General features: G+C 48.4%; 1 protein-coding gene across 1 annotated transcript in view; it reads right to left on the bottom strand.

Moving 5' to 3' along the window:
* The window catches only part of TMEM132B (transmembrane protein 132B), a 192,053-nt gene that overhangs the window by 153,127 nt on the left and 25,375 nt on the right, over positions 1-13,551 (bottom strand). The window contains exon 3 of the mRNA XM_007938234.2: positions 417-563. Coding sequence (XP_007936425.1) covers positions 417-563 — 147 coding nt within the window. The remainder of the gene's footprint in view (positions 1-416; positions 564-13,551) is intronic.

Below are 13,551 nucleotides of genomic sequence, written 5' to 3' on the forward strand. Positions count from 1 at the left end.
AAGCCCAAACCACACCCACTGCCTGGAGTCCATTCCGACCCACAGCGCCCCTAGAGGACAGAGTGGAACTGCCCCACATGGTTTCCAAAGCTGCCAGTCTTCACAGAAGCAAAGCCTAAACCACACCCACTGCCATGGAGTTGATTCTAACTCACAGCACCCCTAGAGGACAGAGCAGAACTGCCCACAGGGTCTCCAAGGATGTACTCTTTACAGAAGCAGACTGTCTCATCTTCCTCCCTTGGACTGGCTGACGGGTTCAAACCGCTGGCTTTTGGTTAGCAATTGAGTGCCTGAACCAGTGTGCCACAGAGCTCCTTTTGCACGAGAGCAAAGTACCTCACTGTCTGCTTTCAGCTCCTGCACCCCCTGCTCACCCCGTCGCTGCCCAGGTGCCTTGAGGACGTGGTGCTCACCTGCCCTGCGTGTCCGGGCGGTGGCCCATGCAGGTGAGGGTGGCCGAGGTCTGCTCACTGCCATTTTCCACCTCCTCCTGGACGGCCCACTGGTCCTCACTGCTGACTCTCACTGCTGTGACCTTCACTCCTGCTGCCGCTTTAATTCTGTTGAGTGGGAAAAAGAAAAAAAAAGGTCGACGATTTCAGTTCTAACCTGGTAATACAATACCACGCGCGAGCAGATTGCCTGGGACAAACGACCAGAGTGCTGCCCTGTTCCTCTGGGGGAGGTGAGGAGGGTGGCGGTCAGCTGACGGGCACCCCTTTGCTTTTACAAACACCCAGACACGAGTCTAATCATTGGAGCCAACTACGTTCTGGCCCAGGAATCCCAGGGCATCATAGGTGTGAGGCAGGCATGAGCAGGAGGGATGGCTCTGCAGGCCTGTCTGTGAGTGGCAGCGTGCTGTCCCTGTGGGTGGAGGGGCCGAGGGAGGTCCTGGGCTGCCATGGCCCAAGGACACAACAGGCGTCCTCGGCCCCCGCCCCCGCCCCCGCCCCCGTCCTCGTCGTCGGGCGGGGGCAGCAGGCACAGCACCCAGGCCAGATGGAACAGCAGCTGCTGCCCGGTCCCATGTTTGCAGAACCCAATTCCACAGGAAACACTGAGGAACCAGGCACTCCGGCCACTGAGATGGCCTGGGAGGTCAGTTCCAGGCTCATTAATCCCTCTGGTAGCATAGTGCCTAAGGCACTTGACTGCTAACCAGAAGGCTGGCGGTTCAAACCCACCAGCCACTCCTCGGAAGGAAGGTTGGGCAATCTACTTCCGTAGTAATACTGCCTCAGTAACCCATGGAGGGCTCGCTATGAATCGGGGCCGACTCGACGGCACATAACAACAACAACAACATGCTGCTGCAAAGCCAGGACCGGCCCTCAAGCAGTGGGGTGTCCTGGGAAGGTCAGGGCCTCCAAGAGCCTCCTGGGGACCCCTGGAGGTTCTGCAGACAATAGTTTGGATGAGAGCACAACCATGGGTGTGTGGGGACTTAAACAAACATGCTAAGTCCCACAGGAAGTGCTCTGACTTGTCGGGACTCAGGTGACAGTGTGAATGGTGCTCAACGGTAGTCACTGAGCCTCTCTGCCTCCCCCAGCCTGGGGGGCAAGGTCAGTGCCCAGCAAGGCTCCAGATGCTCTTCTCACGGGACAGAAAGCCTGCCCTGTGCAGAGAGCAGTGTGTGCTGGGACAAGAGGCCTGTTGGCAGAGGAGGTCCGTGCAGACAGACAGGCCACCGCCACCAGACGCCCAGAAAGATATAACCAATCACACCCGCACACACCAGCAGGGTGGGCCATGCCGGCTACACAGGGGAGTGCCCTCCCAGGAAGGTGAAGCTTTAAACAAAAGGATCTGAATCAAAACCCCTTTAAGACCCAAAAAGAAACCCCTGCCAGGGCAGCAGTTTGAGCACTAGCAGGGAGAGTTCCAGACTGGAGCCCCTAGTTTTTGCCGCCTACCACAGCGAGCCTGGGGTGGAGTTAGGGGATCCAGAAGCCTGCAGTTTTGATTAAATGAAAAAGACGGGTGAGGAAGGTGGCACAACGGGAGGAAGGTCCCGCGTGTCACAGAACTGTCCACGCGGTAGCTGTGGGGCTGCTGTACGCGCCACTGTGTGCATTCTCAGCAACAAACGCAAGACAAAATCCATTAGAGAGGAAAATGCTCTGCCTCCTTTGCCCCTCACACCTTCGTGGAGTTCCTGGGCAGCACAGACGGCAGACGGCAGATGCACGCCCGAGGGGCCTCAGAAGGAAGGCCTGGCAATCTATTTCTGAAGAAACAACCCTTGCAAACCCTGTGGGACAGATGCAGCTCTACTGTGGCGCTCACGGCGTGGCCATGAGGCGGCCGACTGGTGCGGCTGCTTTGGGTCTTGCTTTGGGGCCTTTGCACAGACTTTGATGACGACACCCTCCTGCGGCTCCTGCCTGTGGAGCCTACTGAGAAATCCCTGCAGATGCAGGTGACCCTGCAGGGATGCAGACGCTTGCATGGCCCTGACCTGATGGCTCTTCTGGCTGAATTCTGGGGCCCACCTTTGCTTCTTCCTCGGAGAATGCTTTCTTGCCACCGTGACGTTCCAGTGGCTAACATCCGCAAACCACGGAAAGAGACGCCCTGCCTGTCCCTGCCTTAGGCCTTTCCAGCTTGCTCTGCGAGTGTGCGTCCACCCACTTTGGAACGAAACAGCCAGCTGTCTGCAGGGTGTCAGTCTGGTGCTCACTCAGTGGATGTCCAAAGATTCACTCTTGCCCACAGAGAAGGCTGGCCTTGGCCTTCAGCCCCTGGGAGGTGGCCGCTCAGCCCTTAGAATGTCCTGCCTGAAAGGTGTCTTTGTTTAGCTGGGTGCCTTGGGCCATACCAGAGAGGCCATGTTAACAATGTCATTCATGGAGGGGGCGTTGGGCCTGCGGTATCAGCTCAGCTTCCGGAGGGGCTAGAGATGCGGTCAGCCATGTGGGATCAGTCAAGTTCACGTGACCACCCCCACTGCCAGCATGAACTCTGGGTGCCAGGGCTGTGGCAGCACTCTGTGGGTCCTCACTCATCCTTGCTGGGACACTAAGCGCTGTCCATGACTCCACCGGAAGCTCATACTTGGCATCTCCTGGACACGGCCCCACGGGCCTCTTCCCTTAGCTGATTTTAAGCTGCACTTTTTTGCTGTAATAAACCATATCTTGAGTATAGCAGCTTTTCTTGAGTCCTGTGAGTCCTTCCCGCGAATTACTGAGCCTGAGGTTGGTCTTGGGGGCTCCTGACCTAGCAGTTGGTGTCAGCAGTGAGAGAGGTCTTGGGGGCTCCTGAACTTGGCAGTGAGTGAGTCAGCTTGTTCACTTCCTGCCCTGGGGAAGGGCTGGGGAAGGAAGCATGCACCCTGAACTCTGAAATCGTCCATACAGCAATTCTTTTCCACTGTACATTACTCATCCAGTCTGCTAACATTTACGGGGGATTTCTTGAGTGGCAGGTTGTGTGTGAGCCACTTGGGAATATAAATAGGACCACAGCTCACTCTAGACCAGTGACTCTCTACAGACAAGACCGGAGTTCACCCCCCACTACCTTACTTGGGGTAGAAAAAGGCACTGATTAACAAATTTTATAATTTCTTGGGCTTCCATGTGTTAGCGCTGTCCAATGTCTTATGTGTCTTCATGCCCTGGATTCTCACACAAGCCCATGGGGATGAGTATTACCTCTGTCCCCATTTTCCATCTGAGGAAACCAAATGAAATGTCACTAGACACATATATTGGGGGGGGGGGTCTGAGGAGGGGAATTTTGTGTTCTGCTTCAGCCACAGGAGATTAAAAAAAAAAAAAAACAGATCCTAGTTTGAGCAGCAAAAGATATTTATGGTCCAGTGATTAGAAATTTGTTAAATATTTAGATAAGCACGTCTACCACGGTAAAGCCGACCAAAGAACCCACAACAAGGAAAGGGACCAGGAGGAAACCAAAGAAATGATCATCCACGAGCAGGGACGGCTACAACTTCCAGTCACAACCACTGCCAAGACAGGACTGTCGACACCCCACTAATAAACCGTCATGTCCTCACATGGACAGCCGGCTGGGGCCAGAAACAGTGTGCACCCCAGCGCTGCCCAGAGGACAGCAGGCGCTCGGTGATATTTGTGCAATTTGAAGAGCTCAGATTTACCGAGAGCCACTACCACTGGCCAGACCCCCTTCCAAGAGCTTTACATACATTATCTCATGTTTTACCTGCATTTACACATTTAATCCTCTTAACAGCACTCTGAGTAGGAACTGTGAGCCCAGATTTACAAATGAGAAACCTGTGGCCCAAAGAGATTAAGTAAGTGGACCAGAACCATAAGGCAAGGTCCCTGCGGTCAGGGTTGGAGTCCAGGGCTTCTCATTCCTGGGCCTGCTCTTCCAACCACGGGCCTGGATGGCGGGGGCGATGCGGATGCCAGGCTGCCCGGGTTCCCGTCCCGGCATTGCCAGACTCTTCTTTCAAAAGAGAGAAAAATGATCATGTCTGCAGTGGGTTGAATAAGGTCCCCCAAAATGCATGCCCACCCAAAAACTCAGGATATGCCATCTTTTTTTTTTTTTTAATCTTAAGACGTTTCATGACATATATTATCATTTGTTATGTTGCATTGACATATTTTTAAATTGTGGTTTGGGTGGAAGTTCACAGAGCAACTTAGTTCTCCATTCACTAATTTATATACATTTTGTCGATGACACTGGTTACAATTCCCTCATTGTGACAGCACTCTTCCCACTTCCTCCCTCTGTTTCCATCTGTCCTTCTCTCTGCCCCTTCCTGTCTTCTGAGCTTTGTTTTTGGAGAAATGCTGCCCTTTTGGCTCGTATGGGTAATTGTCCTAAGGAGTGTGTTCCTCACGAGAGTTGTTCATTTCACAGGCCTGTCTGCTATTTGGGTGCCAGGGGATCCCAGGGGCGGGGAGTGGTCCATGAGAGTGCCCCTCTGCAGATGTCATCATTTGAGAATCCAGAGATGAGGTCATGGTGGATTCTCATGGGCTCCGCATCCATTGGTTGGGTCCTTGTAAGAGAAAGCAAAGGAGAAGACCAGAGAAGGAGGCCATGTGGTGGTGAAGGCAGAGACTGCAGTGGGGCACCCGCCAGCAAAGGATTGCCAGGGCCATGGGGAACCACCAGAAGGTGGGAGGGGGCAAGGGACACAGAGGACTCAACCCTCAGACACCTTGACTGTGGGCATCAAGCCCCGAGAACAAACTCCTGTTGTTCTGAGCCATCACGTTTGTGGCAGTTGGTTGTGATGGCCACGGGACACTACTCCAGTGGCCTTCTCCTAATTGGCTGTGAGGAGCTCAGAGGAAGTGCTCCGTCTGCGCTTGGTGGGACTGCACTGTGGTGCTGGCTGTGAACAAAGAGAGGACTCAAGGTCCTCGGTCTGTCTCGGGGAACAGTGATTCACGTGGGAATAGCATCCACTTAGAAAATGAAGAGAAATTTCCTTGCTTCTGGAGTGTTCAGAGGCCCTAGGCATCCCTCCCTCCCTGGGACAGCTGGGTGTTCCACAAACGAAGGTGGGGAGGTGGGGAGTTAGGGAGAGAGACTCCTGAGTTGTGAGTTTCAGGAGTCACAGCTACCCCGTTGACTAATGACATGACCTTGAGAAGCCACTGAACTTCTGTGACTTGGTTTCCTTGCTTCCAAAATCTGGGGCATTACAACATCTACCCATAGTGTGTTAAGCAGCTCTGGTGGTTCGAACCCACCAGCCACTCTGTAGAGAAAAGGTGAGGCAGTCTGCTTCTGTAAAGGTTTACAGCCTTGGAAACCTATGGGACATCTCTGCTGTGTCACATGGGGTCGTTATGAGTTTAAATCAACTTGACGGCACCTACCAACAACAACAAATGTATATGAAGTGCTTGGAAGAACAGCTGAGGCAAAGAAACTGATCAATGCTAGTGATGACTGTTTCTCTGAAAATGAGCCACCACGTCCTCTCCCAGAAACGACACACTCAAGGTCCAATCCCCTCTCTGGAAGTGCTCTGGGTCCTCAACCTGGATCCCAAACACCTCCCCTCCAGCCTGAGTCCTCTCACATCCCAAGGCAGCCTCAACGTCTCCATTTGCTGTGGGAAAACCATTTGTTTTTCCACTCCAGAGAACATCCAACCCTCAGCCCTTTGGGCCCAATGGACGTCAATGTACACCTGACAACTTCTCAGAAATGTTGGGTTGCTTACAGCTGACAAAAAACAGTAACATCCAATTCTGGAACAAGTCTGTTGATGTGTCCAGAGGTGGGGCTGGCTTCAGATGGGGTGTGGTGAAAAGGCTCAGGCACCTGACTGTGTTCATGTCTCCCTCTATGAGGGCTTTCCCCTCCAACAGGACCACTTCCTGGGGTCACAGTCTAGCTGCCGCAGCTCTGGATCTCACATCCTCATCCACATACACACAAAAAAACGCAAGAGTCTCCCCCCATGACAAAACAAACATCCTGGGGCCACGTTTTCATTGGTTTGAATTAGATTAAACATTCAAACTTGGACCAATCATTGTGGCCTAGGGGATAAGGTGGGAAAGGAGACAGTGCCCCTTAGCTTAAGCCAGTCGACGACCACCCTCCACTAAGGATGACGTTAATCTTACCTGAACCACATAGGAGGGGGCACAAAGGAGTAGATCCTAAAAGGATATTCAAGTTACAACAGAAGGAATGAATGCTGGGAACCCAAAGGCAAGTCCTAAGCCGAATGATTGAGGTTTTCTTTGTCTCTTAAATACAAATCATAAAACTGTTCCTAAATTCCAGCACTTAGCCCAAGTCTTTCCAAATTTTAGATTATATTTGTTAGAAGAATTTAAGTCCAGGCGCTCCATGGCTTGAATATTCATTAAGTTTGTGTTAGACAATATTTTTAGGCCTTGTGATATTCTTAGCACACATTATTTTAAAACTACAGCATCTGAAGCCACGTGAGTAGGATTAATGGTCTCACCGCCTTCTGACATCCATGTTAACATATATTTATGTTTCCATAAGGAGTCCCCGGGTGCTGCCAACAGTTAAGCGTGTAGCCACTAACTGAAAGGTTGATCATTTGAACCCACCCAGAGGCCCCTCAGACAAAAGCCTGGTGACCCGCTCCCAAAAGGCCACAGCCATGACACCCTGTGGAGCAAGGCTCTCCCCCACACATGGGATCACCATGAATCAGAGCTGACTCCAACGCAACTGGCTGTTTGGTTTGAGAGTCCTCATGAGGCAAATATTTCTTACCTGAATCTTGCTGTTAGGGGGTCACATGTTGCTGTTGTCAGGTGACGTTCAATCGTTTCCGACTCATAGTGACCCGTGTGGAACAGAACAAAGCACTGCCCGGTCTGTACCATCCCCACAATTGCTTCTATGTTGGAGCCCACCCTTGCAGCCACTGTGCCAATCCTTCTTGTCAAGGGTCTTCTTTTTCGCTGACCCGCCTCTTTACCAACCATGATATCCTTCCTCAGAAACTAGTCCCTCTGACAACATGACCAAAGTACCTGAGACAAAGTCTCGCCATCCTCGATCCTAAAGGAGTATCTGGCTGTGCTTCTTGCAACACTGGTTTGTTCATCCTTCTAGCAGTCCATTACACATTCAGTATTCTATGCCAACACCACAGTTCAAATGCATCAATTCTTCTTAGGTCTTCCTTATTCATTGTCCAGCTCTCATATGCATATGAAGCTATTGAAAATACCATGGCTTGGGTCAGGCTCACCATAGTCTTCAAAGTGACATCTTTGCTTTTTAACATTTTAAAGAGGTCTTTTAAAGCAGATTGCCCAGTACAATCCATTGTTTGATTCCTTGAGTGCTGCTTCCATGGAGATGATGGTGGAACAAGCAAAATGAAATCCCTGACAACTTCAATGCTTTCTCCTTTATCAAGATTTCGCTTATTGGTCCAGTTGTGAGGATGTTTGTTTTCTTTATGTTAAGGTGTAATCCATAGCAAGGGCTGTAGTCTTTTATCTTCATCAACAAGCAAGGTTGTGTCATCTGCATATCACAGGTTGTTAATGAGTCTTTCTCCAATCCTGATGCCATGTTCTTCTTCATATAGCCCAGCATCCCAGATTGGGATACTGCTCAGCATATGATTGGGATTACACACAGAGAGGAAACTGACAGAATAAGAAGATATTCATCAATAAACTGAGCCTTCGGGGGGTCAGTCCCACTTACACCTGGCCCTTGGGTAACAAGAGCATCTATCATCCCTGCCACCATCTTGATTGCTCAGGTTTTGCTGACTGTGGCTGGAAATACAGGGCACGTACAACACAGATCAACTCCAAAGTGAAATTGCCAGTCCCGTAATAGTGGAGGAATGCCAAATGCCAGAAAAACTACCAACAAAGAAAGAATCCAGCAGAGTCTACCAATCAGCCTTCATCAGATGTTTACTGACAGTTAGCAACCGAAGAAGAGACAATGAACAAAGATGACCCAGTGCTTCAGAAGAGAGCAAGATGGAACCCCAAATATAATGAAGTTCTTGGGGAGAATAGGGACGTCCTCAAATACTTCCGCTCAGTTGGTCCTTTATGCAAAATGTCGAAAGTGAAATGGATCAAATCCCAGACCAGACAGACCAAGGAGACTGGGGGGGGGGCTCCCAGCATCCATGCCTTCAGCACCAGGACTTCTCTTTGGGGAGTCACCTGTGCTCAATCCACATAGTTCCTACTCTCCTAACTCTAGTCCTCTACTTCAGGCATTGGTATGTATGTGACCAATCAAAATCCTCTGTCTTTCTGGACACAGTGATTGGGCCAACAGAGGACCCATGTGACCCAACCAAGCCAATCAGAATATTCTATCCCCTAGTCCCAGCTGATTGGCTCCCAGTAGACATGTAGCCCAGGATTGGTCAGGGAGTGTTGAGCCCAGCTCTCTTTCCACTAAGGCTTACAAGAGTCCACCTGAGAATGAAGCTAACAGAGGGAAACAAAAGCAGTAAGGGTAAAAAGGTAGCTTCTTGGCATGCTGCCCAAGCCTCTGGATCCAGTCAGGCCTGAGGCTGGACTTTTCCTAATGATGAACTTTTCCATTACAAGCCAATAAATTCCTCTTAAGCCATTTTGAGTTGGGATTCTTCTTTCTGCCATTGAAAATGCACTGACAAAAACAGTCAGGATCTGACATTTTGACTATTCGGAAGACCGGAAAAAAAAATCCTCCCAAAGTGCACAGAAGATACATAGAGAAGTGACCTTCCGTAATCCAAGGACGAGGGAACAGATGGAGGAAGGATGTTCCAGCCTTTTGCTTTTCAATATTTAAGCAGTTCTTGCAAGCACCAAGAGCAAATATTAAACAAAGAGAATCTATAGAAACAATCAGAGATCCTCTCTCTTCATCAAAAATTCAATTCATAACTCAAAAATCATCTGACCTTTTATGGAATGAAACTCATTTTCCATCAGCCTTACCATTTGTAGAATTCTTGGTGATATAAACCTTTAAATGACTAATAAAGAATAATTTATTATAGTAAACTGAAGCATTTTATGAGCCACAGTGATGCCCACTCACACACACACACACACACACACACCTCAGATACAACCAAGTGGTCACCTTGATGTATTGGCTATTCCCTATCTATGAGGTCTTGTCTCTAGCCTGGATACTCACAGCTACCAAGATACACACACACCTCAAATCCATTTTCACAATTTCATTTACCATCAATCTTAGGATGACCCTCAGAATTATTTGTACAACACAGAACTTTCTTCCAAGTCCCAGATTCATGGCCAAATGAATACCTGAAATCTCCTCTTAGATGTCCAAACTCTCAACCTGTCCAAAAGAGACCTCAGGTGCAACCCACCCATATTTCTTTACTTCTTTATTTATTCATTGTCTGTCTCCCAACTAGAATATGAGCTCCTTGAAGAATGTTATGTGTCTTGTACATTGCTGTATCCTTGACACCTTAAAAAAAAAAAAAAAAAAAAACCAACTAGATAGATCAATCTATGGAAGAAGATATGGAGAAAAATGGAAGGAAATATGGAAGGAGACACTGTAGACATTGGCAGGGGAAGAGAAAGTGGAGCCAGGACGAGAGAGGCAAGAATGACAGAGGTGGTCGGCTTCTCCTGGTATAATCCTGTGTTACCTGCTTTGTTGCAACCAACGGGTACTGCTTTTGCAGTATGAAGAGGACATTCAATGAAACACAAAATGTAAACAAACACAGAAGATGCTACAGAAGTTGTGAGATCCAGAAACCATTCCTGGGTGTTGGTGCCAGTCTGCCTGGGCAGGAGCACAGGCGGGGGCAAGGACAGCAAACAGTGTTCATCTCCCGTGCCAAACTGCAGTGGGCCCCTAGAGCACTGTTTCAGAGACCCCGGGGCCACTTCTGACTGAGCAGGAGAGAATGTTGTCACCAATTATGTCTGCCACAGGCAGGGGATGGAGGTTGGCAGGGTTGTATCATATATTTGCCATCCCCGGCTCACAGTATTTCCTGGGAAGATTTTTGACTGTCACATGATGCTCCAGACAGGACCCGTCAATTCAAATCGTCCCTCAAGCACAAGGAAATTGACAACTAAACCGCATGGGTTTTCTATTTCAAAATGCCTATGGAAAAGGAGATTTAACCACCTTCTCTGTGATCAAATCTTGTGTTCTGCACCCTTCAATGCCTCGTGTGTAATTATTATCAGTGCCACACCACCAGCCTTTCGGAGCCTTGAGATCAAACCAGTAATCAAAACGGCAGATTGTGCAGGAAGCCCCCTTTCAAGTTACAGGCTCTGATCATTCCACAGCAGTCCTGACCCACCAAGACCTTTCCTGCTTTTGAACTCCCACAATGTTCACTGGTATTCTCAGTGTCCAGAACTCCATCATATACTGCCTTATGCTGTTAGTGGAGGATGGATGCATGGATGGATGCATGGACAGGCAGATAGACAGGTGGGTGGATGAACAGGTGGATGGATGGATGCATGGATGGATGGGCAGATAGACAGGTGGGTAGATGAACAGGTGGATAGATGCATGCATGCATGCATGGATGAATGCATGGATGGGAAGATAGACAGGTGGGTGGGCATGAAGGTGAATGCATGGATGCATGGATGGATGGCAGATAGACAGGTGGGTAGAGGAACAGGTGGATAGATGCATGCATGCATGGATGAATGCATGGATGGGCAGATAGACAGGTGGGTGGACATGAAGACAGATGAACAGACGGATGGATGGATGGATGACTGGGTGGATAGATGAATCAATGCATTGACAAGCAGGGCAGATGAACAGACTAACATAGTTTCCCCATCTCAGTTATTAACTTCTTACAAGTTGCTGTCATTTTTCAGTTTGGATCTCCTACTTGGAGCTCATACAACAGCTACTCAATGAATGACTGCCTACAACAATGGGGATGATCCCTACACATGAAGGTTACAAATCTCAAAAACTGTCTAATGCTGCAGCCACAAAAGGCCCCCAAGGTAGCTTTTCAACCTGCAGGAGGAAAGAGTCCACTGGCTGCAAACCAGTGACACTGTGGGTTGGGGTTCTGGTCTGCATGGAGACGAGAAACAGGCAGAAGAGACCAAGCTCTAGTTGGCACTGCTTTGCTTGGCCTTTCTCAGGGGCAAAGTCTGTCATCGGCACAAGACCAGAGGCCTATGTGTTCTTTAACAAACACCCAGATAACCCATTTGGGTCCTTGTGTTCAAGAGTCCAGTATTTCTAGCTGTATTTGTGGAAGAAGCAGTTATAGAGACCTGGAAACTAAGGAGCAAAAACTTTCTTAACCCTCCTTTCAGAAGAGAGCCCTTGTCTGCAATGGGTTGCCAATAAAAAACTAGAGGAAAATACTTAAAACAAGACCAGGTTTCTCTCTAGAATATTCAAAGCCATGGATAATGTGGCCAGGGATGGTCAGATGGTTTTTCTTAGACAACATCTCCCCTGTATCTCAGATTCCTTATCTGTGTTATCACCTTGAAAACAGAGCCTTCAGGGACAGAAAATACACAGGACACATCCAGAGGAATAGAAGTCAAAGAAACCCCACATCACAGAGGTCTAGATTCAGTCATAGCTGGAAGTTTAATTTAAATGTGGTTCACGGTTTTCTGCGTGACTTTAAGCAAATGACTGCACTTCTTGGTGTAACATTAAAATGGCCTCACAAAGCTGCATTCATTTTGTGAAATGTTCTTATCCTTGCAGATCCAGAAACTCAATCAGGTATCACTGGATACAGGAAAGACTACCTCCTTTCTCTTCCTCCTCAAAGCTGAGATAATCCCTACCTCACAGCCTTTACACTGGCTGGTCCCTCTCCATTTCTCCTATGGTATTTTTTTTTTTTTTAATACTATCTCAGGTTATTCAACCCTTTCACTCATTTACCTTGTCTTGCTTCTATAGAAATGTGAAACTGCAATGAACAAATCATTAAGTAGAGAACAAATAAACAAAAGCAAGAAAAATCTAGTAATTTTCTCATCAGTAATGGGCATTTTTTCTTTAACTGCCATTGCTACAAAATCACTTCTAACATCAAAAACCGTCCATGGCCCCAATGCTGGCTCACAATCAGAGAATACTTGGCTAGTCATTGTTCCGCCCCACCATCCAGCTGACCTTCCTTCCCTCCCACTGTGGTTCCATGTGGACTCTCTGCTCCATTCAAAATCAACACGTACTCCGGTACGTGCTGGGTTCAGAAAATATGGGTACCATAAACACCAAAATACCAAGGATTTCTCTGGGTCTCCCTCACTAGAGTACAAGCTTCATAAGATCAGAGAATTCCATTCTTCCCCACTATACAGTCAGTGCAACAACAATGTCTGACAAATGGAAGACACCAAATATTGAAATAATAAATCTCCCACAAAGAAAATATTATATGACACTGATCCACCTTCCATGGGTTAAATAAAAAATATTATATTAAGACCCTGGGATTCACTGGAACCTCATTTACATCAGTGGGACATACTTCTCTTAGCGGCCAAACCTACTATAAAGTCCTGGGAAGCCACAATAATGTAGCCATTGTTTCCTGGGAAATTGCAGTCTGAGAGTTACATGAGGTCTGTGTCTGTCCAGCACAAATTTTTTCTGTATCTGTCTCATGTGACCTAGAACACTCTGGTTCCCTGTCACTGAAAAGACTCTCTCAAGCCAAAAAGCCCAAAGGGTACCAACCACCTCCAACAAAAGGGTCCACAAGGCAACCTCTAGCTGCAGATTCTTTTGAACGATGTCAAGCAAAAAGCCCTGTGGAGGCTCTGCTGGGGCTTCCCTTGTGAGTCCAGAGATGGGAAGCAAAGGGCTGGAGGAAAGGTTCCCTCCACCACGATCTCAAACTTTCAAAACAAAACTCACTGCTGTCAAGTCAGATCTGAATCATAGCAATCCCTCCTTGGGTTTCTGAGAGGTATCACTACGGAACTAGATTGCCCAATCTTCCTTCCGAAGAGTGGCTGGTGGGTTTGAACCTCCAGCCTTCTGGTTAGCAGTCAAATGCCTTAGGCATTATGCAAAGGGTATAGCATTGAA

Source organism: Orycteropus afer, unplaced genomic scaffold, assembly GCF_000298275.1.
Source record: "Orycteropus afer afer isolate SDZICR_OR568_19922 unplaced genomic scaffold, OryAfe1.0 scaffold00048, whole genome shotgun sequence".
Classification (NCBI taxonomy): domain Eukaryota; kingdom Metazoa; phylum Chordata; class Mammalia; order Tubulidentata; family Orycteropodidae; genus Orycteropus; species Orycteropus afer.